The sequence below is a fragment of the Oratosquilla oratoria genome, chromosome 30, assembly GCF_046742065.1.
Source record: "Oratosquilla oratoria isolate Oo_2021 chromosome 30, ASM4674206v1, whole genome shotgun sequence".
Classification (NCBI taxonomy): Eukaryota; Metazoa; Arthropoda; class Malacostraca; order Stomatopoda; family Squillidae; genus Oratosquilla; species Oratosquilla oratoria.
Window position 1 is genome coordinate 2,841,260 of NC_134806.1, and position 26,142 is coordinate 2,867,401.

Sequence of the window (26,142 nt, forward strand, 5' to 3'; positions counted from 1 at the left end):
ATCACTGGGACCCATTCAGTATTGCACACACACACACACACACACACACACACACACACACACACACACACACATATATATATATGTATATATATATATATATATATATATATATATATATATATATATATATATAAGAGAGAGAGAGTGAGTGAGAGGGAGAGTGTTTGAGCACCTGCTGCCTAGCCACCTGCTCGTCTGGGAGTGGCGCCGGAACCACACCTGCTCCTCCGGTAGGGAGAAGGTGGGGAGGAGCAGTGCCCTTGAATAGCAGGTGTACACCAGTAAATCACTCGGGGGTATTGATGAACAGCGACCCAGGAATGCGTCCATCGATCCAGGTCGAGTCTGTGGTGCCTCACGAAGTCTTCAGCAAAGCTTGGCACTACCAACAGTGCCAGTGCCACCACAAACACCACAACTACCACCGCAACCACCACATCCATGCATTTACGGTGATGAAGATAATCGTATACGTGAAGAGGGATGAAAGGTTGTTGTTTGTTGTTGTTGTTGTTGTGAGAAGTGACCACCCATGCCCCGTACACCAAGAACAGGTCCTTCGCGTTGTCTCCCTAATTTCTTTGGGAGTGCCATACGCACTTCCGAAGACAAAGGCATGCACTGTGAAAAGCGCACCATTTTGGGACAGGTGTCTCTCCCCTGCCCGACACATGTACAGTCGGGTGTGATAGGGAAAAACTTCGACAGTTTCTGGTATGAAGCAGCCTTGGTATTTGGCGAAAAGAATGATAATAAGTCAGTAAACAAACAACTAAATACACAATTAACGATAAAAATGGAAAATTAATTTTTTTTTCTGTGACTAAGATTCTCACTCGCAAAATGTCGATTAACTTCTGCCTCACCCTGTACAGCTGGTGTCCGCTTCATGGCGGTGTGGTGGGCACTGAACACGTGGGGGATGCCCATGTGACGCAACAGTGAAGTACCCACAAACCAGTTATGCTTACCATGACATGCAGGTAGCCCAGTATACGCTCCCCACTGGCATTGGTAATGAACAATGGACTCTCTCTCTCTCTCTCTCTCTCTCTCTCTCTAAAGAGGACAGAGATATTTGTATTTATAACTGCCGTCAGACTATTTGATTCACTTCAAGGTCCCCGTCACTAAGGACATGATTTTAAGCAACAGTTCAAGTGACCTTACAGAAAAAAAATATGCTCATTAAGGGGCCCTTCCGTATTAACTTTTCTTAGCCAACGTCCTTTCCTCCCCTCAGGATAGAAGCGCTGGTGAATTACATTCCACAACAATAACATCCTCCGTAGCTTCCGAAAATCACCCACCGGCAAGACTAACAAACTTACAAATCCAGTTAAACACTTGAGTCTGTTAATCAGGTTTGGAAACCCCGTTAGAGTTCAGGGGTTTTCCTTGAGCCAAATAAAGTTAAAGTTGTCTTTAACCTCAGCGAAGTTAACCAGGATCTTGGAGTTAACCACCATCTCGCATATGTCCTCTCACTTGGTGTGAATCTTCTCTCGTTTTAGCATTGAAGTCACTCAGCACCAACGATTATTTATCTTTTTCTTGATCCATTACCTGATGTACATCACCATACGACTCAAAACTATGAATTATGTGAATAAAATCGTCTTGCGACATTTGATAAACATACGTAATCGGATACCTTTCTCGTCCACATTTCTAGTAGCCATGTAATCAGAGCCGAAACTATTGTTTGCTTTAAGAGAAGGTTACATAACTATGGATAGCTGGTCATGGACATGGAATTGCCTAGCGTAGGCCTTATGGTCCCTTACAGTCTCCTTCGTTCTCATGTTCTTACACGCCTCAGGTTCCTGAAGAAACTCGAAATTTCTCGAACTCGCTTCTCCTGCCGAAGAGGGAGTTCGTAAACCTCGCCGAAGTCACTGCCCGTTCGGCGTACGTGCTAAGGTGCGCCCTTCTGGTGCGGGGGCGGCTGGGGTAGGGGGGGGGGGAAGGGCGGCACGCCCGTAACAGACTCGGGCTTGTGTGATACAAGGTCTGAGGAAGACTGTACGCCTGTAGGAGAGTGCAAGGGACCATAAGGCCTACGCTATGCAGTTCCATGTCCATGACCACCTTTCCATGTCGCTGTTGACATGGCCTGTGTGGCCGAGATTGCTCCTTAAAAAATTAAATAATAATAATGATAATAATAATAATAATAGTAAATCCTTCTGGTATTGTGATTTGTGACATGAATATTTTATAATTATTATTGTTATTAAACTTATTATTAGTAGTAGTATTTTCATCCCGAATTCAGTCTTATAAGTCAATCCAGGACCTTTCTGTCCCCTGGTGTAACGGCACAGCCTATGCCCCTCACAAGCACGCTAGGTCACGTGACTGTCGCGTAAAGATGCACGTGTCACAAGATCGTCACTGACATGTGCGACAGCTTCTTCTGATCCACCACCAAAAAAAAAAAAAGACATATCAACCATGAAACCCACCCTTTAGACCCTTAAACACAGTGACGCACATTACATACTTTATTTTGTTTAAATTTCTGACAACTTAAATGCACTTAAGGGAAAAAAATAAATCCATAGAGGGGTCGTGGTCGGTGATGCCCCATTTCAAGCTGGGGGTCGTGCGTTGGTGTGGTTATCATACTGGGTTATTTTTCCTTCAACATCTTATCCCCAACCTCCAACTAAATAACTAGAATATGACTTCGCTAACAGAAACCTAGATTTCTCTAAGAACAGTTCAACATTATGTCTAACATTCGTATACGTTCACAATCTCTCATTTCATCATTCACCTTTGCTAGATATGATGAAGAGATAATTTGGTAATTGGAGATTTGAAAAATTCAAATAATGCAACCGAAGTCATTTTAACTCGAACGAACTCTGGACTGTCGGCGCTGACGAAGACCAGTGTGATATCCCCCATTTACTTGTACAGAAACAGTCTGTTCTTCAGCCTGAGTGACATCTGTTACGTGTGTCCGTGACGACGATCAGAACCACACGTCACGGACACCTCACGTACACCTGCAACGACGTCTCCGCCGTGCACACCTGCAACAAAACCCCCCTCCTGTCACGTGACCGGATCGCGAGGCACAGATGCAACATGACGAGGTGGTACACCTGTTGTCAAATGATCCTGCTACACCTGCAAACGACCCCCAGCGTCACTTGTTATAGGACCCCCTTCAACACCTGTAAGTTAATTTCTCACTGTCACCGCGACGCAGGTGCCTGGCACGTGAACAGATGTGCAGCCGTTGACCCTTGCCTGGGAACCTCCAGGGGGACACCTGTCCACACCTGTGTGGTCGGAAACAACACCTGCAAGAGGATCCGGTGTCTCTGGTCCGTAGGGGGAGAGTTGCACAGCTCAGCAGGGCAGTTACGTAACCAACCTCCTCAACCCCCGGACATCTCCTCCTCGCACGTGACGACCCTCAGACCCCCGTCACAGGATCGGCAGTGGACACATGTGTAACAGGTGGTCAGCCAAGCACGCCCGTAACACAAACAGCCTGCACGCCCGCGGGATCCCCCGCCCTCACGCCCACGATAGCATAGGGAGAGGCTCCTAAGGCTCCTGACCTTCCATGCCAAAAATGGAGAGCGACAGACAAGGAAGAAGGAGGAGGAGGAGGAGGAGGAGGAGAAGGAGGAGGGAGAGTGGGGGGTGAGGAGAGGCGGGGTCAGCGAAAGGGTCGAAGAGGGGGGGAGGGGTGGGGGTGGGGGTAGGGTGAAGGGTGTGACCTTTTGCAAGAGAGAATGGGGGATGTTGGAGTGGAAGAAGAGGATAGCCGGGCTCTGGAACCTCCTTCCTCTTAGGGGAGAGAAGGGGCGCGGGAGGAGGTGGTAGGGAGGGGGGAGAGGGGCATCTGGAACCACATGTTCGCGTACCTGGGGGTTAGGAAGATAGGGTCTACATGTACCCCTGCGAGCGGTACCTGGGAACGACGCCATACCCGTTAACTACCCCTCCTACACCTCCGTTACCCTTACTTCGCCTCCTTGTCTTCATCGAAATCACATTCCGTTCTTCCGCCTCGATCTGGAACGGTCTTGGCCTTTGCCAGCTTCGGTAGGTGGTCCTACGACCTTGCTATTGTTATACGAAACTCTTTCAAATTCTGTTTTTTTTTCTATGTTTAACATCTACTTATTTTTATTTATTAATTTTTCATTGCAATCTTATTTTATTTTAATTTGTCGTATTTTATTTTTATTTGGGTTTTTATTTGGATTTTTTTTTTTTTTTTTTTTTTTTTTTTTTTTTTTCCGAACTCCTTCCTGAAGAAAATTTCCCCCGAACTCGGACTCTTCGTCGAAGACCGGAAACCAGCTCCCGGCTGCACCTCATGTTCCACATGGCACAACCTATCACCACATAAATGTGTATATGTATGAGGAGAGAGAGAAAACACACACACACACACACACACACACACATTATAGAATTATGAAAGGAATGGAAATCTTAGATAAGAATGATTTATTGAAATGGGACAATGGAAAAACAAGAGGACACTAAAAGAAACACAAGAAAGATAATTACAGAAGAGATCTAAAAAAAAATAGCTTCCCACACAGAGTGATAGGTACTTGGAACAAATTAGACAAAGAAACAGTGTGTGCAAACACTATTCAAGATTTTAAGAAAAAACTTGATGCTGAAAGATACAAAGACGGGTCACCATGAGCACAGCTCCCTTCCCGTATAATACAACTAGCTAACACACACACACACACACACACAGTCATTGTTCTTGGAGGAAGGTACTGTTATCAAACCTAAACGGGCTTGATAGCATTGGGATAGTGAGTGCAGTGATGGTTGTAACATGTGATTAGTAAACAAGTGACGTAGACTTAGAAGGAAGATGCTAGAACAAATATTAGTTGTTTATTTGATTTATTTTACTCTAATAATCTGAGGCCCAGCTGAAAGCCAACCCAATACTCGTTTCTCATCATATATATGTGTGTGTGTGTGTACTGTATAAATAAAATATTGTTATGTCTTTCTAGATATCTTTAGGTGGTATTGGACACGATTTAAAAACAACTTGTGTGTTAGACTTTGATTTTTGTACATATACTGAAAGCTACTTCCTGTTATACTTCTTACGTCAGAGAATATGCTGTAAACTTGATGGTTTTGAGTTCTAAGTCAGTTGAAGACACACCAACAGGACTCGGGAAGAAGCTCGTAAGGGTCAGTAACCTCCTTAGGCCCAATGACATACTTGAGATATTTGGTTATTCTTAACAACAGATGATTTTTTTTAATGCAGATGAAGTAGGGGGGAGGTGGGAGTGGCTTACTGACTTGAGCTGGGCTAGTGGCGTTCACTAGTTACCCTTATGGGACTACGAGTAGTATAGAAAGCGTTAGGATGACGTGGGAGGGTGAGGAGGAAAATTTGAGGAAGAGGAAAGAGAAAGAAGAGGAAAGAAGGTAAAGATGTATTTAGGTTACATGGGAGTGGCTTAAGAGGGAGTGAGGAGTTGATGGGGGGGGAGTTGGGGGGTTGAGGGTGCGACGTGATGACTGATGTGGAGATGGAGTGAACCAGTCCCCCCCCGCCACCTCTTCTCCCCCCTCCCCCCTTCCCCCCAAGTTGTCCCACTCCTGGAGGTACCTGTTTCTCCAGCACTCTTGTGATAACCTGACCTACGTGTGTGTGTGTGTGTGTGTACAACACTGAATGGGTCCCAGTGAATAGATTTACATTTATCAACCACAATTAGCTTTGATTCTAACCCGTCAACATCGAGAACCTCGAAGAGGCTTACATGCAGAAATTGATACGTGGTATAGCTAAGGACTCGAACCTCCGCTAGCACGTAACAAGTGACAGTGCCTTAACCGATTGCGCTATCGTATTGACAGATTGAATAGCTCTCCCTACAGGTTGTTGTAGTCAGAACCCGTATGGAAGTCTTGTAAGCGTCTTGAGCACAGCCAGACTGTCCCTCCGCCTACGTGATACTAAAAGCCCAACTCATCTCTCGGTCGTCCTATCTCCCGGTCTTTCCATCTCCCGGTCGTCCCATTTCCCGGTCGTCTTATCTCTCGGTCGTCCTATCTTCTGGTCGTCCCATTTCTCGGTCGTCTTATCTCCCGGTCGTCCTATCTCTCGGTCGTCCTATCTCCCAGTCGTCCTATCTCCTGGTAGTTTTATCTCCCGGTCTGTCCTCTCAGGGCCGTGAGTCCTTTACCGGTCCTCATGTCCACCTCCCCCTCTCCCCCTCCACCTCCACCTGTGCCACGTGACCTGAACCCCCAAATCTGTAGTCTTGACGGTTCTCTCCTTACGTGTCAACACCCACTCCTCACCAGACTCTCCCAGGTAACCCAGAACCCCCGTGTCCTCCCCCCCTCCCCCTCCCCCCAACCCCAGAGACGAATAAACTCGCCTGACGACAGCCTCATTAAAATGGGGGGGGGGGAAAGTGTCACACGGAGTGTATAGGGTTAACCGCGGTGGGATTTAATCGAGATGGGTTAACTAACCTCCTTCAGCACCGTAGGAGGGGGTGACAAGAATGAAAGAGCCTGGAGGGTGACCACAGCTAAGGGATAAGTGGCACTTGGAAAGGGAAGGGTTGAACGAAGCTTCAGGACATGGAAAGGCACCAAATGTCTTCTCCTCCTCCCCCTCTCCTCCTCCTCCTTTTCTTCTCTTCATAACCGTTCGCCTATTGACACTCCACATCACAAATATCCAAGTATTATTATTTTATTTGTATTTATTTATTTTATATTTTTTGTCAATGTGTATATATTTCGGGGGGGTGTATGAATGGTACTGTTGCACATACTCGAAACAGACTCATGATATATGGGATGTATTTGAACAAACTCGTTTGTTCTTGAGTATGTAATGAATTTCCTCTGACATAACACTTCCCTTCTCATCGTTGCAATCACCTACAAACCAAATTTGGTTCCAAAATTGCACGAATACAGCAACAAAGAGCAATTAGTTTGGACCGTTTAGATGTATCGTGAGGTCAGGTTGAAATGTCCGCAACAGAGATTGCGCATGCGCGTTTGTTTTGGTCCAGGTTTTCTTCAGGCAGCCACCACGCCGTGGGTTTATCCTCTTCGTCCGTCTGCTATTAACGTAATGTATTTCTCCACCTTCCCCGCCCCTGCTATCATCCGTCCCGTGCCTTCTACGGGAACCTCCCCCTTTTTTAAGCCCCTTCCCCCCTTCCCCCCTTTGCCATTACTGCCCTTGTCTGTATATTTATGTCTCCCAGGCCGTTGGCTTTGTTGGTACTCTGCGCCTCTGTGAAGTCCTCTCCATGGGCGAGACTATTCCAGACGTCTCGCCATCAAAGATAAGCCAAAGTTGCCAATGGAGGAAGGTGAGGTACGAAAAGAAAAACGTACGAATGACTAAAAGAGAGATTGTGTTCGTATACAAATGAGAAGAAAGGACCCCGGAGGAGGAGGAGGAGGAGGAGGAGGGGGGAAGGGAGAGCTGGTGGTCTTCATGGACTGGTGGCATAGGGATCTCTTGCTGTTGTTGTTGTTGTTGTTGTTGTTGTTGGAGGTGGTGATTGAATAAGGGAAGAATGGAAATGAATGTGTGTGTGCGTGTGTGTGTGTGTGTACGCGCGTGTGTGTCTATGTGTGTGTGTGTGTGTGTGTGTGTGTGTGTGTGTGTGTGAGATGAGGATGACGACATCAGGGTTATCCATATTCTAAACAAGCTAGCAGCACTCCATTCCCTCACCCACCTCCTCCTCCTCCTGCACGAGTACAGTGACCCACAAGAACTACCATAAGATCGATCAAGTGTGTTGCAGCGATAACACTCGAAGTCCGCGAGACTCTCTCAAGCTCACGAGAATCGTAGAGGGGCATGAGTCTTCAGAGAGCATCCATCAAGTCAGGCATAGGTTCCTCCCCCCCCTACTCTCCCCCTTCCCCCCCACCTTCTGTGTTCACAAAGAGGTCGTGTTGGGTGGCCATTAGACACTGATAACAGAGCACGGTTAATACCCCCATATTTTCAACGGGTTTTCCTTGTTCCGTGTTCTTAGGGGTGAGGTCTCCTTGTGATGGGAGAGGAGTAACAGTAGCGTCGTAGAATGACCCCTTGCTTCGGCGATGATGACTTAAGGGGGTACGCGACACCTGGAGGTCATTTTCTAAAATATTTAGAGTAAAGAGCTGAAACTTCTCAGGTAAATAGGTATCCATATTGCCTACATTTTAGGTGAAGCAGAATGATGTATGTACACATGTACATATGTACACATGTACACATGTACGTATACCAGTAGCGACATTTAAAAGTGTACAGCACCATAATACGTGGACCAATTTGTTTTATATTTTGGCTATGATTAGTCAGTAGGCACACCTAGGGCCGGTCATTGAGTAATTGAACAATATCCTTTATACTTTTGCATACAGGCATTTAAATTTTAATGGCTGGCAAAAATCGTGAAAAATACAATTTTTTTGCTCTTGTTTCCATTATTACTCCAAACTCTTTCATCCTATTCAAAATATTCGAAGGATCGGCCCTAGCAGTTACTAAAAGTAATATTCCCTGTAAGTTTCATTTAAATCTAATGTATATTAAATTTTTTATGATTAAAAAAAAGTAGAAAAATATCGAACGGAGATATGGCAACTTGAAATATGAATATATCTGTAACTTGCTTATAGTTTCACCAATTTGACTGATTTTTTCATGGCTTAATTCTTATTATATAATAAGTAAGTACAGTAAAAATTATCAACATATTTTAATTATAAGTACTTTAAATACTGAAAAACTAAAGTATAAGTATGTCACAGTAGTGACGACGCACAGACGACAACATCATATAATTTGCTTTTTTGCACCTTTGGCAGTTTCTTCATATGAAACCTCTCTGCTGGGGGTCTTCAGGGTATCTAAATCATTGGAAAGAGGTTTATTTTCCAGTAGTGGGCACCTTCTCTTTCCTCATCAGATTCCCCTCGCCAATCTATGTTGGTAGGGCACCCCCTCCAGCATCATATGATGTCCCTTCTTCTTTCTTCTTCCTGTATAGCCTTGATCTTTTTCCTCTTGCTTTCTTCTTTGGATTTAATCTTCCTCTTTGAATTGTTTAGTCTAATGTTGTCCTTTACCTCTGTCACCGTCACAGAGGTGCAGGTGAGGGCGGTGGTGGAGTGAGAGGTGGTGAGATCTTTAGTCGTCTTTGACTGCTTGCCATCTTTAACTGCTGTTTTTTGTCATTGTGATGTTCTTTTGTTCTTTTTGCTACCCATGATGACCGTACTAAAGAGTAATATGTACTAGGTAAAGTAATAGATTGCAATAAAGGCTCATGAGACATGCGTACTTCCCTTTTCAGAGCTAGCCGGTAACTAACGCTTAGTTTCGCACAAAGTTGGCGAAATATTCTCCCTCCACCTTCCTCCCTTCCCCTCCACAATCGTATTGGCCTTTGATACACTGGGCGAGTGTAAATTCAATCAAATTTCAACGTTATTCGCTGCGCCTGAAGGTCCTAAGTGGCACGCCTCCTTCTAGTGTGGGTTGCGCCTTTAAATCTGTCCCTTTAATCCTCACCCAGGACCTTTAAATTGCGCGCGGCTGGAAAATTATTTGTCGGGATTTATTTCTAAGTGGTATACGAACATTTTGAACACAGTTTTGAAAAATGCCATATCTTGACCAAATTCACCCCCCCCAGGTGTCGCGTACCCCCTTAAGCTTAATGACCTCCCTGGAACCGGAGGAGAGACAAAATACGGAACAGACGATCCTGTTGTTGCTCATCTAACACCTCCGCCGAGAAGCTGTTACACGAGAGCAGCTGCCAGCAACGGGAGGATCTGTGCAGCTGCCTCTCCAAGGAGGTTATGTCCCAGAAGCTGTCTTCTTGCGGCCCCCGAGAGGGAACCTGCCAATGACGGGAGATGTCTGAGAAAGAGGAGGAACGTTCAGCGGTTGATGGATTCCGTGTCCCCCAACCCCCTGCGAAGACTCCTCTTTCGAAGGAGTCACTCCCTCCCTCCTGTGGTTGGGGAAGAGTCCTTGGGGGGGGGGAGGGAGGATAGGGAAAGAGTTGGGATGTTATCGAGGGAGGAAGAGTCTCTGGTTGGGGATTGTGGGATCTGTGCGTGCATGCGTCCTGGGGAGGAGGAGGAGGAGGACGTGGGGGGGAAAGGGAGAGGGAGATGGGTGGAGTTGCGGGAGAGGATTGACGGGGTGGGGGGAGAGAGGGGGGAAGGGAGGGGGGCACAGAAGGGTGGAGGAGCAAGACGACTTAGGGCGGAAGCAGGCAAAGGGCGACAGGGAGGTAGTTGGGACGTGTGCCCTCCTCCTCCTCCTCCTCCTCTTCTTCTTCTTCTTGGCTAAGCTAAGAGAACCTGTTTCTTCCTGATACTTTAGGGCCCACTTAACCATACCTTCCCTCTCTCTCTCTTTCTCTCTCTCTATCCCTGTATCTACCTCTGAAAGCTAGTTACGATGTTAAATACAGTATAGACCGGGCTAGTTAAGACTACTCAAGATGAGGATGGTTATGAAGCGTGAACGCCCAGCTAGCCAGGAAAAGGGGAGGGGGAGGCTAGTTATGCGTTAGTTCCGTAGTTCGTCTTCTGGCTAGTTCGACGAAACACGGAGCCCAAGGTACCAAGAAGAGAAGGGGTTCGTGGCGTGGAGTGGTGGTGGTTGGCGCGCGCACACGCGGGCGGAGGCGTAGGCGGGCAAAGACGTAGGCGCACTGAGGGTAGCAAGCAAGCAAGCAAGCAAGCAAAGTCTTATGGGTCGCCATCACTGCCTGTCACCACTCCCTTCCCCTGTTACTCATCATCATCATCATCATCATCATCACCATCCTACGCCTGTTCCTACTTCCACCTACTCTACTCCGCCTCCCTCCCTCCCTCCCTCCCTCCCTTGGTCTACCCCTCACCAGGGAGTGCTCCTCCCCTCCCTCCCCCCCTCCGCGTGACCCAATATTCCTCCCTCGTGACCCTATGCCCCGCTCCGTTGACCTCTCCCTCCTTGTACCCTCCATGCTTGACCCTTCTCCCCCCCTCCCTCCCTTCCCCCGCCCACCCTCTCCCTTCGTATCTCACTCCAGCCCAGCCCCTTGTAGTGTTCTTCCTTCTCTCCTCCCTCCTCCTCCTCCTCCTCTTGCCTCCTCTTCACCTCCTTGGTCACCCCACCCTCCTTTTCTTCCTCCTCCTCCTCCTCGTTCCTTTGCACCTCACTCTTCCTGATCCCCCTTATTTTCACGCCATCTTTCTTCATCATTATCTTCCATCATCGCCCTGTTTCTTTCTCCTCCTTCACCTCCTCCTCCCTTCCTTCCTCCCACCTCCTCCTCCTCCTCCTCGTTCTGTTCATACTTTGTCTTTCTCGTCTCCCAACGCCGCACCCGCTATGCCCAGGCTGACCTCCACAGCCCCCCTACCCCTCTCCCCCTCCACTGCCCCTTCCTTACCTTGCCCCCAACCCAGCCCAACCACCCATTTCCTCCCCCCCCCGTGCCCTGCATACCCCCACACTCAGCACCCACTCCCCCCCCCCTGCCCCTTCTCCAGCCAAGCACACGTTCCTACCCGACGCCCTCCTTCCAAATGTCCTCTATGCTCTCATTTGCTGGCGTGGGTTGACCTGTGTACGCCCCTCCGCCCTTGTTACTTCGTTTCTTCGTTTCTTCAGGCTGTTCCTCCGTTGATCTTTTTTTTTTTTTTTTCTTCCTCTTCTTCTTCCTTGTTCGCTCTTCCTCACCATGCACCCGCACCGTAGTTTTAATCCCCCTCAATTTTTTTTTTCTGAGCTTTGTTTTTTAAAACTCTTCTTCTTCTCGCTCTCTTTCTCCCCTTCCTCTTTTTTTTTCCTTTCTTCCCTATTCGCTTTATATCACTTTACTACCGTATGCTTCCCTTCCCTTCCCCCTTCTTCCACCCTCTCCCCCCCCACACACACACATCATCTCGTTCTTCCCTGTTATATTCTGACTCCCCCTGTTCGACTCCCCCCCCCCTTGTTCTGCGTCAGTGCTTTCTTCCCTCCTCTCCTCTCCTCTCCTCGTTTCTATTTTCGCTCTCCATTTCTGCGTCCTTTCACTCCCTTTCCTTTTTTTTCTTTTCTTTTTTTCCACTTTCCCCCCCTCCTACTTAATTTCCATTTCTCGTGCTTTCCTATGCCTCGCCTCGCCTCCTTTTGTCTGTGAATCCACAGTTCTCTGTATCACCTCTTCTACCTCTTTCTTCCCCTTTTCAACTTTTTTCTTGCTCCCCCGTACGCCTCAACCTCCACCTCTCTCTCCCTTCCTCTGCCCCTCTCTCTCTCTCTCTCCCCCATTCCCCTCTCCCTCCTGCCCCTCCTCCCCCACCTCCCCCTCCCCACCTGCCCTCCGGTCATCTCTTAGTAATCAAGTTGAAGCCATTAAGGTCTTCTTTGTGCCGGACTCGGGTCTGCTTATCGACCTTATACACTCGCGTCCGAAAGACTACCTACCTTGTCGGACCACACTCCTTATTCCTCCTCCTCCTCCTCTTCCTCCTCCAACCTCCACTCACTTCCTCCTGCTTCTCCACCTCCTTTCTTCTCTTTCCTTTTCTTCTTCTTCTTCTGGTCTCTTCGCCTCTTTTGGTTTCCTCTTCATTATTTCTCCGTTTCTGGTCGTTTCCATTTTCGTCTTATTTCGTTTCAGGATTCCCCCCCCCCGAGTTCTTCTGTTCTTCTCTACCCCCCCCCCCACACACAGAACTGTTCTTCATCTTACCGCCACGTCCTTCCCCTGTTCTTTCCTTGTTCTCTCTTGCCATTGTTCTATAGTGTAGTATCCTATTGTATATGTATTTTATTTCTTCATCCTACACCCACACTTTCCATGCTGCTATGCTTAAATGTGCAGCATACCCTCCCTCCTCTCTTTTCTCTTTTCCTCTTCTCACACTCCCTCTTGCTACTCTCACCTCCTCCTCCTCCCTCTCTCCTCCCCCCCTCTTTTTCCTCCATTTCCTTCTTCCTTTACGAACAAAAATATCACGACTTGCATTCGTACGACGTTTAATGGGTTGTTATGCTTTCTTGGGAGTGATGAAGATATCCTGGACGTGGTGGTTAGCGTCAGTTGTGATGAGGTGGTGCAGTCCCGGGCAAGCAGACTGTGATTGCCCTGGTAGTGGAGTATCTATGCGGTCTGATGCAAGCAGTGTTAATAATAGAAAATAATAATGATAATTATAATCGGTTGATCGAGTTAACACTGGCAATGTACAATTTGTGTTAATTTTATAAATGTACATGCACAGGGCACTGGGTTGTAATAGGTGCAGTGGAAATTTCTCTGTTGGAAGTCTCCGAATTTTGGAACTCTCCAATAATCGAAATTCCCATTATTCGGAATTCCCGCTATTCGGAAACGGAAACGCAATTCGGAAATTACATTAAGATTTCGGGAGTGTTTTTTTTTTTTTTTTTTTTTTTTTAAGAGAGAGAGAGAGAGAGAGTTGTGTGTGATGTTTCGTTTATTTATTTGTAGCCAAGACAAAGAACAAAGGAAACTTAAGATTTCGGTGGTTGTATCAATTTATTTCTTATTGATTTTTATTTAATTGTATTTTATTTACGTATTTATTTTTCATTTGTTTTAGGGTGGTACGCTTTTGTGTTACAAATTAGCAGCCTCGAGAACTAGTTATCTTTATTGGGAATAAAGATTTATGTTTCCAATATTCGGAACGAAAAAGTTCCGAATATTTGGAAATTTCCGAATACCGCAAGGACTTTCTGATTTGTATACTTTCCGTGGGGCGTTTCCGTTGCGAATTTGGGAAGTCACAAATAGAGAAGACAACCTGTACCCTTTGTGTTGGCATTGCTGCTGGACAGGACAGGCGTGTACAATTTTTTTTTTTTTTTTTAAGAAATGCATTTTTTAATAGAAATCGAATATGTACACAGTGTGGATTGTGTCGGTGGCAGTGGTGATTGTGGTAATGATGGTATTGGTGACAGTGACAGTGGTGACGGTGGTGGTGATAAAAGACGTCGAGGTGGTGCTAGTATTGCGATACAGTTGTATTTACCGTGTAATTACGGGTGTCACGCTACAACGTGACTAGGTGCTGGCTGGGCACAGGAGACGTGTGAGGGAACACGCACACACGTGCACACGCGTACACAGGTAAGCCCGTACACACACACACACACACACACACACACACACACACACACACACACACACACACACACACACACACAACACACACACACACACACACTCACCACACACACACACACACACACACACACACACACACACACACACACACACACACACACACACACACACACACACACACACACACCACACACACACACACACACAACACACACACTCACACACACACACACACACACACACACACACACACACACACACACACACACACACACACACACACACACACACACACACACACACACACACACACACACACACACACACACACACACACACACACACACACACACACACACACACACACACACACACACACACACACACACACACACACACACACACACACACACACACACACACACACACACACACACACACACACACACACACACACACAAAACACCTTTGTCGTTTCTTCAGCGTTTGGTCATCCTTGTTCGGTTTTGATTTTTGTTGACATCTTTGAGACGAGACGTTGCACCCGAGAGAGAGGTGGGCATACATGGAGGATACTGTACAAAAGTACCTTCCTGTCTTCGTCAGTATATCCGCTTAATCATCATCATCATCAACTTCGCCTTAAGCACACCGGTACAGGTCAAGAAATACATCAGATGAGACATGTTCGGTCTCCTTTGTCGCCTCACACATGGCCATGTACAGCCACGAGCAAAAGAAAAGAAAAGAAAAGAAAATTACCCACCCAGAATTTCCCATGATACAAAATTAAAATTCTTTGTATGATTTTTTTCTATCTATTCGAGAAAATAACTTACCTAGGAAAAGATATCACATACTAAAAAAAAGATCATATTGACGTTGCGAAAAAATTTATGTGGGTCAAAATTTTTGCTCGTGACTGGATAGGCACACAAGATACGATCACAACATAAATGGGGTGGAGGATATTTCAGTGATATGATCCATTGGCGTTGCTGACCAATAACAATAACATTGGCATCCGAGGAAAATGGCCCAAAGTTATGAACTATCCTGTATACAGATGTTGTATGAGTTATTGGATATTTAGACTATATACAGTAAGCGTAAATAGAAAACATAACAAAATAATCAGGAATGAAAATTATGTTTACTTGGAGCCTTCCCGTACCTTGTGGAAGTAGGACAGGTGGTGAGCACAGAAGTGAGACAGGTGGTGGGCACAGGATCAGGGTAACAGGTGGTGCACAGGCGAGATAGCTGGTGAGCGAGCGGGCCGGACACCCCATGAACAGCTGGTGGGAGACAGGTGGTCGTAGGATGGGAACCTTAGGTAGGTATGCAGTTTGGCATTTGGTGACATATGTTTGGTGTGAGTGTTTTAGGTCCGTAAAGGTGACAGTATGTATGTGATGGGTATCAGTATGTGGCAGAGATGAAGGAGAAGGAATGGGGGAGGGAGGATGGTGGGGAGATGGGGGGAAGAATGCAGTTTGGTAGGGGGATGAAGACCAGAAGACTAAGATCAGCTTCACGTAATAGTTGTGGCGAGATGCTGGCAGTCTGTTGTAATTATACTTATTACGAAAATCCTGAGCTGTAATTTAATTCCCACTGCATGCCCCTCCCCCCGCCATTTTATTACCACCGCATTGGTGGGTAGCAAGTAAGGTCTGCATGAACCAGGTTATAGTGGTTGCAAGCCGCAAGCAAGCAAGCATGCAGGAACAACAGCAGGCTTGCGAGGTTGTGTGTGTATTGCACACCTGTGGCCAAGTTGCATGCCCAAGTCAATAATGCAAGCACGGCCGCCATAATAAAAGCATTAACGATCCAGGACGCTTATTGCCCTGCTTGCTGTTGTGCCTTCCACCTTTGTACTGTGGGTGCACGTCAGCGCGCATGCGTAGGACGGCTCACGAACATTCACTTCGGGCCGACTCGGGCACAGTTATTTTCTTTTTTATGTGTTTACATATTAGCTTTCCATTACCCGGAGCGACATATTAAAACTACTGAATTTGTTGACGTCTAGCAGTCAACGAGCAGTTGACCAATCGTGAAAAGCGTGTTCTTGGTTAATTGGTCTCCATTGGCCGACAGTGAGGCAGGAGTCGTTGGGATACCTACCTCCTTACACTCCCGTGTTTCGTTGCACGTTAATACTGGTATGAATTTTCTGAAAATGCCATTCATTGTTCACTAGGTTATGTACAGTTTCTCTGATGTTTGCTCCATTAAATCACGATGCTTTATCAATATCTCACTTGGTCGTTTCTTGAAATGTTCTTTCTCATTTCGTAACGAATTTCATGTTTTATGTTCCCTTAACTCATATCTGTGTACCCTTATTGATACATTGCGATACAGTTTATGGCTCTAGACCTTTAGGGGCCTTTCGTACAATTCCTCTTCACCTTTCACAATCACTTCCATGCATTCATTTCTGATGGATCACAAAAAAAATCATACCTTGTATATGCCAGTTTAGCAATGATGAATGCTATACAGGTATATCTAAGTGTATGTTTTGACTGGCCACCCTCCCAAATAAAAGGGAAAGGCTTTCTGGTATATATATATATATATATATATATATATATATATATATATATATATATATATATATATATATATATATATATATATATATGCATGTACATTTATGTGTTTGAACGTGTTTTCTCTTCACAAACAAGAACGAATTAAGTACAATCATTTGTCGCCCACGTGCATGCACCTGGATCAGTGGCGTCTTGCGTTTCACTTCTTGTTATTATTTTCACCAACCGAACGTGTTATGTTTCTTGCTCAGATATTTAATTATTCATTTATATATAAATTTATGTATATATTCGTTTGTTTAGTTTAGTATTCGGCCTGGCATCGTCCGATTCTGAGGTATTGGGTCGTTTGTGGTTATCCCAACACCATAAGCTTCTTCACTGCCATGGCCATACCCCTTGCTGGCAATGCGGCAGACAGGCAGTTTAATCATTCGAGAATAAAAACTACAAGGGGAACATTACGCAAGGATTAATGTATTAGCACTTGCATTTTCATCGAATTGGTGCGTGTGTGTGTGTGTGTGTATTTACCTAGTTGTATTTTACGGGAAGGGGAGCTATGCTCGTAGTGTCCCGTCTTTGTATCTCGCAATATGTGGTTTATTCTTAAATTCATGTATGGTGTTTGCACACACTATTGTTTCGCCCAATTTGTTCCAGACATCCACCACTCTGTGTGGAAAGCTTTTTTCATCTCTTCTATAACAATCCTTTTTTGAGTTTCTATTCATGTCCACTTGTTTTTCTTCCATCCCAATTTAAAAAGTCTTCTCCATCAAGGACTTCCATGCCTTTCATAATTCTGTAAATGGCCAACAGATCACCTCTTTCTCTTCTTTGTTCCAGGATTGGTAGTTCCAATTTAGACAATCTTTGCTCATATGTCAGTGTTGAAAGTGCTGGGGCCATCTTTATCGTTGCTCTTTGGATTCCTTCCATTTTCCTTATATATATATATATATATATATATATATATATATATATATATATAATTTTTTTGTACTCGGTGTCCAGTGTCACTATGGACTCCAATCTTGGTCTTATCAGTGTGACTAGTGTTTTCTTTCCCATTTCCTCACCCAGGTAATTAAAAGCCACCTTTGTTGATCTTAAATTGTGTGTGTGTGTGTTTGCATCGAATTGGTATAATAATAATCAATCTTATAAGGATTACCTACCTTGTTTACAATGAAGGTATAGTCTTGTAGTGCCTGGTCATAGATGTATAACCCTCTTCTTCAGTCGCTGTCGGTATTATTCCGTAGGAGAATATTGATGAAGGGTATTATTATTTGTTTTAATTAAGTATGGAGACAGACCATAGCTGCCTCACCACCACCCCTCCCTCCATATCCCCTCGTCCCTATAATTGATGGCAGCAAGGTAATTTGCAGGCCCGGGGAATATCATAAGTAATTATGTTCAACATTTCTAATCTTGCTGTCTTGGGGAGTTAATCTTACATTGGGTAATTTTCATACGGAAAGCAAACCTAGTTGTAATTTGTTGCTTAATGTGGCCAACACAGGGTACAGGTTAACTGTTTACATTCGGATATCCATTAATGCACGGACGTTTGCGTTATTATTAATTCTTGCCCACCCTCCCTATCACTCGTATGTATATATATATATATTTTTTTTTTCATGTTCGAAAGCGAAGTTGTATATTTATTTTTCTTTCTTCGTCCTCAGGTCGTAACGAATTAATTGCCCGGTATATCAAGCTGCGCACAGGAAAGACGCGAACTCGGAAACAAGTCTCCTCCCACATCCAGGTGCTGGCCCGTCGCAAACTCAGAGAAATTCAAGCCAAACTTAAGGTGAGTATTGATGCCCTGTTTAGGAAAAATGCGTGTTGTGCTCGACTACTCTGATATACTGTATTTTATATATTGTACATACATGTGTGGGTATGTGTTACATCTCATTTTTATGAACAACACTATATAACAGCCAAACCTAAGCCTCCAACCTTTCTCTTACCCAGTACCCCAACTAACTGCCCCTGTTTTTACCTTTATCTTCTCTTCTGTCCTTCCTTTACTCCCTGTCCTGTCCTCCCTTTCCCTTCTTGCCCTGTCCTCCCTCTCCCTCCTTACTTATTTTGTTACCTCCCTCTCTCTTTACCCTTCACAAATATTTGAACATTTGGACACATTGAGAGGAAGAAGAAGAAAAAGAAAAAATACTAAACTAATAAAAGAAATGTTAATAAAGAACAATATGATAATAAAGAATAAAAGTATTCATTTAGGAAGAGGACTCTCAGGGAAAGAAGGGGTTAAGGAAGATGTCACAAACAATAGTGAAGTAGTATTTGGAGTGAATAAACTTCTAGAGAAGTTGGAAGTGAGAAAGGTCTTAAAGGTAGATGAGATCTCGAATTAGTTACTGAAAGAATGCAGAGAATTATGGGATGAAATACACCAACTGATGATATGTTTCCTGGAAGAAAGAAAAGTGCTCCAGGAGTGGAAGTCAGCCAGTGTGGTACCAAACCACAAGGAAGAAAGCTTTAAGCCTGCACAGTAATTGAAATGTGCGAAAAAGAAAATATTAAAGATGGATGAATTCCTTGGAGAAGGGAATTTTGATTGGAAATGAATTTTGATTCAGAAAAGAAGTCATGAATGACCATCCTGAGTAAGTTTTTATTTGAGAAAATTTGATGAGTTCCATGAAAATGTGGATATATAATCTATACCTGGACCTGGAAAAGAACTCAACAACGTGCTACACAAAATGTTAATTAGAAAGTTGGAGAATGTAGGATTTAAAGGGAGTACACAGTGATAGATAATTTCCTGAGTGATGGACATGCATAAAGTAATGAAAACTGAATTGTTGTTGTTGAGAGAGGTTAGTAGAGTACCATAGAGATTGGTGAATGGATTCTTATGGAATGCAAACTTATCTGCTGATAAGAATGAATATGAGGAGGATTGTAAATTGCCACAGGAAGACCTAGATATATTTTATAAATGGACCCAGAAATGAAATATTCAGTTCAATACAAAGAAATTCAAAATCTTGGAAATAGGTCAAAGTTAAAAAAAAAAAAAAAACATTAGGAAGATGAGACAGTCACAAAAATATAGGAGGATAAGGATTTAGGGATTCTAATCACATATATGTTGCCAGAAAATCATGTAAATTGAATGACTGAAAAGACCTAAATTAATAAACATTAGAGTAGCATTTTATGTTACAGATGAATGTGTAATAAAAAAAAGTAATGGAAAGTCTGAACAACCCCAAACTTGAGTATGCAGCAGTGTAGTCACTACACAACAAAGAAAGATATAAGAAAAATACAATACAAGAGTGGCAAGCAGAATAATCCAAGTCTTGGCTGGTGAGACACATGAGTAAAGACTGGAAAAATAGACTACCCACATTGGAGGAGTGAAGTGAGGTGATGATAATATTTAGAACTGAGAAAGGAATAGAAAAATGGACAAAGGATGAAAGAACAAGAGGTCATAGCAAAATTATATAGCTTAAAAGATGTAAAAAAAGCATAACTTTCCATAAATATGCTCAATTTATGGAATAATTTATAAAAAGAAATAATCCAGGCCAAGAGTGTAAATGAATTTAAGCCATAGCTTGACAAGAGGAGATACAGAAATGGGACCCCATGAACATAGGACCAACCCTGTATATTACAGTTAGGTAAACAAGCACCCACACTCTAGATACGATAAATTGGAGAGTAAGGACAGAACCCCTTGAGCATTGCTCCTTTCTTGTATACTATAATAATAAGTAAATACACACATAAACACAAACACACACACACCACATCCATGTATGTTATTTTTTTGTGAGCTATCTAAATTAGTTTGTATGAATATGTGAGACATGTTTTGTATGTGTGTATACTTCCTAGACACCCTCACATTTGTGGCATGGATGGATATAGACAAGGGTCTTATAGAAGTCTACTTAAACCCGTACATTCCTGCCAAATGTTCAATTTTCCCAAAGCATGCTGATCAAAGTACCTTTTACTGCTGAATAGTGTTTCTTATAAAGACATAAAAAATACCTATTGTATGAAAGTGGATGAATTAGATATTTAGTGAAGCTAATTTGAAAATAATTTCCCTCCCATTTATTTTACACTTTGATAAAAACTAGAATGTTAAAGTGCTTTTGCATGCTCCAATGTTTATCTTTATGAAGCTAAATACAGCAGTTACATTTAATGTGAACAAGTGTTTTGTGTTTTAGTTATGAGAGGAAATTCTCTTGTATTTGGCAGACCAGAACAGTTCTTTGTAGTCATGGAAAGAACTTTTTGTTATTACAATGACATTGACATCAGGCTTTTTGCTTTCCCTTATCCAAGCTCCAACTAACATCCCGAAGAACCCCTGGTACACATCAGCAGTGCATTGCCAGTGTTCCTTGTTCTTATCAGACAAATACAAAACAATTGAGAAAAGCTGAAGAACATGCCAATTGATATAGGGGTAAACAATCCCAAAGAGGTTGGGGTGGGGTGGGGGTGGAAATAGAAAGTAGAGAACTCTTGGGAAAACAAATTGGAAAAGAAATGCACACATTTAGAACAGTCTCCTGAATTAATGAATATTAAAGTAATTGATACGAGGCAAGCCATAGAACTGGCTTCTTACGGAGCATCTTTTTTCTTGCAGGACGTACCAGGGGTAAGGCACCAGTTATTGCTTCTTCAGCATTTCCCATGTTTCAACTCAGCTTCCCTGGGTGGCTTGCCTGCCTTGCTATTAATAATGTTGTGCACACATACAGTTAGTTCTTCTTAGGGATGTAAAGCTTGCTGTGTTTGGTAATGAACGAAAGTCCTGTCTTGTGTTTATGGTTTAGAAGTTGTTGCCCCTGTATTAGTTGTATGGAGATTATTCTGGTAATTATAAGATCAACAGAAATAATAACTTGTTCTTTGTTGCCAAAAGGCATGATTGACGAGAATATAAGGCTTTTATTGATGCATTATTTTTTATACTCCAGTAGCTTGCTTTACGTTAAATATTTCTGACTATGTCACCTCAGAGTAGTACTAATTTGAAGAATATTTTGTGTGCCACTCATTTTAAAGTAGTCATTGGTCAAGAAAATCTGAATTGATAAAAAAAAAAAAATGGTTGAACTTATTCACAGTGTGATATTATTTACTTAATTTTCTCTTATAAATTGTTTGTAGGGTGTTGGATCAGATGAAAATGGAGGATTCTTAAGATTGGTAAGCATTTGTAAATTGCATTTTTGTTGATTAGTTTATACTATATTGTACATATGCTTAAGAAAAGAAGGTCCCAGATGTGATATTTCATGGTTACATTGGTAGTATTACCTGAAATTACAATCAAATGAACAAGCAGAGGGTAGACTTGTGGTGTATTGTGGAGCCAGATAAGATTAGGTTTCTGCTTGATTAATGGCATCATAAAATCAAAAGAAAAATAATATGTGTAACTCCTTGTCTACCCTTCTGTTAAATACTGAAAAGGATATTTAGAATTTTAGAACAGATTGTAAACATGAAATAATCATGTGGATTGCCTCCCTGCAGGATCCAAGTACGAAAGAGAAAGCTCTGCAGACAATGTCCTCCATGTCCTCAGCACAGATTGTTTCAGCCACCGCCATGCACAACAAGGCTTCCCTGAGTATCGGAGTACCACCACCCGTGTCTGTGTCCTACCCACCTTTCTGGCAAGGTGGACTTCAGGCTGGCCCTTCTCAAGAGTAAGTTTTGCCTCCCTAAAAGTTGATAATTTTCTATCTTTTAATGGAATCATTTGTGTCTCAACATCTTATCTGATGTAAAGCAATATATATACATATATATATATATATATATATATATATATACACACACACACACACACATGTATGTATATATTTTTATACCCTTTCTTAATGCAATTTTTTATTACACTTGTTTTCAGTCAAACTTTTACCAGCTGAAATTTATATTACTGGTACTTACCTTGCTTATAGCATGTAGTACATATGTACATAGTGTGTAATAGCCAATGTTAAAAATTAAATCCATCATGACAAAACCTTGCATTTGTTTCTTTCTGTAATTGTATAAAAAAATCCAGAATTCATATTCAGAGAGTTGATATACCCAGTTGAAGCTTCATTTCAATCATATTTAGTATTTTTTTTATGTTCCTCTCCACTTTGATGACAGCAAAATGAATAACCATATTCCATAAGTTGTTTGTTACTTTTCTTCATAAAATTCTTGTACCAGAAGATAGAATATAACCAGTTAAATAAATAATCAGATCGGAGGGCTTGAATTATGATTTTAATACTTTAGTGTAGTTGATAATCAGAACAAAAACATTTCTGGCACAAAATATAATAAAAAATATGTATATAAAGTAGGTTACCCATACATTACAGTACTTTATATTTGTAATCAGAGGTGATAACCATCAGTTGCTGAGTAGTATCTCCAAGAACAGTTATGTTAAATTATTGTTACAGTTATATTAGAATAGGAATATTACATTGCATTAGTAGTGTACCTTTACAGTAGGAATTTCTTACTTGCTTTATATTTGCAGTGTGAAACCTTTTGCACAATCGCCCTTCAGTATGAGCGGTGAGACCAAACCAGGAGCTACAGGAATGGGTGGTATACTGCAGGGAGCACCGCCACCAGCAATTCCACCTTGGGAAGGCAGATCCATTGCCACACAGAAACTACGACTTGTAGAATTTAGCGCCTTTATAGAGACTCAGAGAGACCCAGACACTGTAAGTTGCCTTTGTTGTTTTATGTTAAAATTAATACGTACATATATCTATACCAAAGGGTTTTTTTCCCCTTACAAGGGAGGTAGCCAAAAAACAAAGGGATAAAATCCACTCCCACCCATTCTGTTAAGGTTAATAATTTTAAGAATTACTTTTGCATAATTCTATGATAAATATAAGGGATAAAGTTCTTTAGTTGACTTGTGTATTGGAAATATAGGGTTGAAAGGTATAATAAAGGGGATTTCTATTTATGAAAGTGTAAATTCACAGAATTTTTTTTAATGTTTCTTCTTGCAGTATCAGAAACACCTTTTTGTACACATAGGCGGGCCCACAACATATGCAGACCCACTACTAGAGGTAAGAATTACATGCAGTAATGAATTATGATACTTGTATCTTTTATGTTACAGACTCGTTTAAACAGGTGTTGTCATATTAGTTTAAATCCAAATAGAAATTATGATGTCATTACTTAAAGAGATAATTGTCTTTTGCAGGCTGTAGATATACGGCAAATTTATGACAAGTTTCCTGAGAAGAAGGGAGGACTGAAAGAATTGTATGATAAAGGTCCCCAAAATGCTTTCTTCCTAGTAAAGTTCTGGGCAGATCTCAATGCGAATATCCAGGACGAATCAGGATCCTTCTATGGTGTTACGAGCCAGTGAGTGAAATTTATAGAACTAGTTCATACTGTTCACAGAAATACTTTAACTGTTGAGTTTCTGATATAACAACCCTTTAGATCAAATTTAAGTTTACAAATAAGAGGAATTATTCTAGTCTAATGATTAGAAATATACCGAAATTTTTGTTACTGTTTTAGAACAAAATTAAATAGAAATGTATGTGTGTGTAGTTTATACCAATGGCCTTTTCCCCCTTATAATGGAGAAGGTCAAGTTAAAACATGCCCTGACTCTTCATGGGAGAAAGATACAGAAATGGGATTCCCAGTTCCCGTACTCCAATTTTGTGAAAGTGGCAGTAGACTGGAAGTGAGCATTAAGGGAGAGCGACTGGAGGAAGTGGATAGTTTTAGATACTTGGGTGCAAATGTGGCAGGAAAAGGTGGAGTGAAGGTGGAGGTAGAATGTAGATTGAGAGAAGCAAGTAAATGCCTTGGTGGATTAAAGAGTGTAATGAGGAATAGACATTTGGGAATGGATGCTAAGAGGAGACTGTATGAAGGAGTGATTGTGCCAACAGGACTGTATGGGGCAGAAACATGGAACATAAGAGAAGGAGTTTGAATGTGTTTGAGATGAGGTGTCTGAGAAGTATGAGGGTTACTAGGCTAGATAGAGTGAGAAATGAGGAGGTGAGGCAGAGAAGTGGGGTGGAAAAGGAACTGGGAGATAGGGTTGATGAAAGAATATTAGGATGGTTTGGACACATGGAAAGAATGAGTGAAGAAAGACTAGTAAAAGAGGTGTGTAAGGCAGATGTGGAGGGAGTGAACATGAGGGGACGTCCTAGGATGAGGTGGATGGATGGGGTGAAGGGGGCTTTGGGGAAGAGGGGAATGTCTGTTGAGGAAGGACGGGAGTGAATGGAGAATGGTTGTATATGGATGATGTTGTGATTGCATGAGGTGGAATGGGTGGGGGGGTGGGGGGTGAGGTAGTATGTGTGAGCAAAATTTGATGCAGCCCGAAGGGATTTCTCCCCGTCCTCTCCTTTATGCAATGGGGGGACGGAGAGGGGGGGGTCGCCGATTTAATGAAGCGGCCTTGCTGTGGATGTGCTGTGTCTTGCGACACTGCTTCTGAGCCAGGGCAGTGGACAAGGTGCAGGGATGACCCGTCATCCGGGAGGTGCTCAGATAAAAGGAAGGGTGGAGGGGTGTGGAGTGTATTCAGGGATGGAATGGGTGGAAATGATTTTATGCCTTTCCCTTTTTGGCTACCTCCCTTGTAAGGGGGAAAAAGCCTTGGTATATGTATGTATGTATGTAAATGTTAAAAAATAATAATAATAATAATAAGAAAAAAGAAAAGAAAAGAAAAGGGGCTTAATAAGGGAGAAAATAAAAGCAGGGGAATGAAAATGGAAGTAATAGAAGTTGTTGCAGATCTTGCATGAGATACTTCCTGATGTCAGATGTCTTGAGACAGTGTACAATTCATGCTATCTCTAAGTTCTGTCTATATAACAGGAGTTTTTTCCCTCTTATAAGGGAGGTAGCTAAGTCAAAGGCACATACCTCCTCCCACCCATTCCACTCCTATCTACCACCCTTTTTCTCCTCTCATCTTAGCTCCTCACTAGCCAGTCCACTATTACTGTACTGCCTTCTTTGAGACACTACTTGGCATCCATCTAACCCAGATGCCTTACTTGTTCTCATAATTTTCAGAGATACTTGCACCTCATCTTTTATTTCTCCTCCATTTTCCTCTCCCATCACTGTCACTTTTGTAGCACCTCCCAATCGCTCCCTATCCTCCTCCACATTCAACAGCTCTCTGAATTACTCTATCCATCTCCCCCTTGCCACCTCTTCCATTAAGATCCGTCCATCTGTGCCTTTTACCTTTTCTTCTTTACATGACTCGCCTCCCCTTCTTCTCACAATTTTCTTCCAAAATGTCTTTTTATTGCTTTCAAAATTTTCTGTCATACTTTTCCTCATTTTAC

At 42.9% G+C, this 26,142-nt stretch overlaps 1 protein-coding gene across 5 annotated transcripts in view; it reads left to right on the forward strand.

The window, feature by feature from the left end:
- Positions 1–26,142, forward strand: part of sd (TEA domain transcription factor 1 homolog scalloped) — a 385,386-nt gene that overhangs the window by 350,480 nt on the left and 8,764 nt on the right. For 4 of the 5 annotated variants that reach the window (XM_076212427.1, XM_076212426.1, XM_076212429.1 and 1 more), the window contains 6 exons: positions 18,424–18,551; positions 21,923–21,961; positions 22,292–22,467; positions 23,304–23,496; positions 23,797–23,859; positions 24,000–24,166. In XM_076212427.1, coding sequence (XP_076068542.1) covers positions 18,424–18,551; positions 21,923–21,961; positions 22,292–22,467; positions 23,304–23,496; positions 23,797–23,859; positions 24,000–24,166 — 766 coding nt within the window. The remainder of the gene's footprint in view (positions 1–18,423; positions 18,552–21,922; positions 21,962–22,291; positions 22,468–23,303; positions 23,497–23,796; positions 23,860–23,999; positions 24,167–26,142) is intronic. The other variant, XM_076212428.1, reaches the window with a different exon arrangement.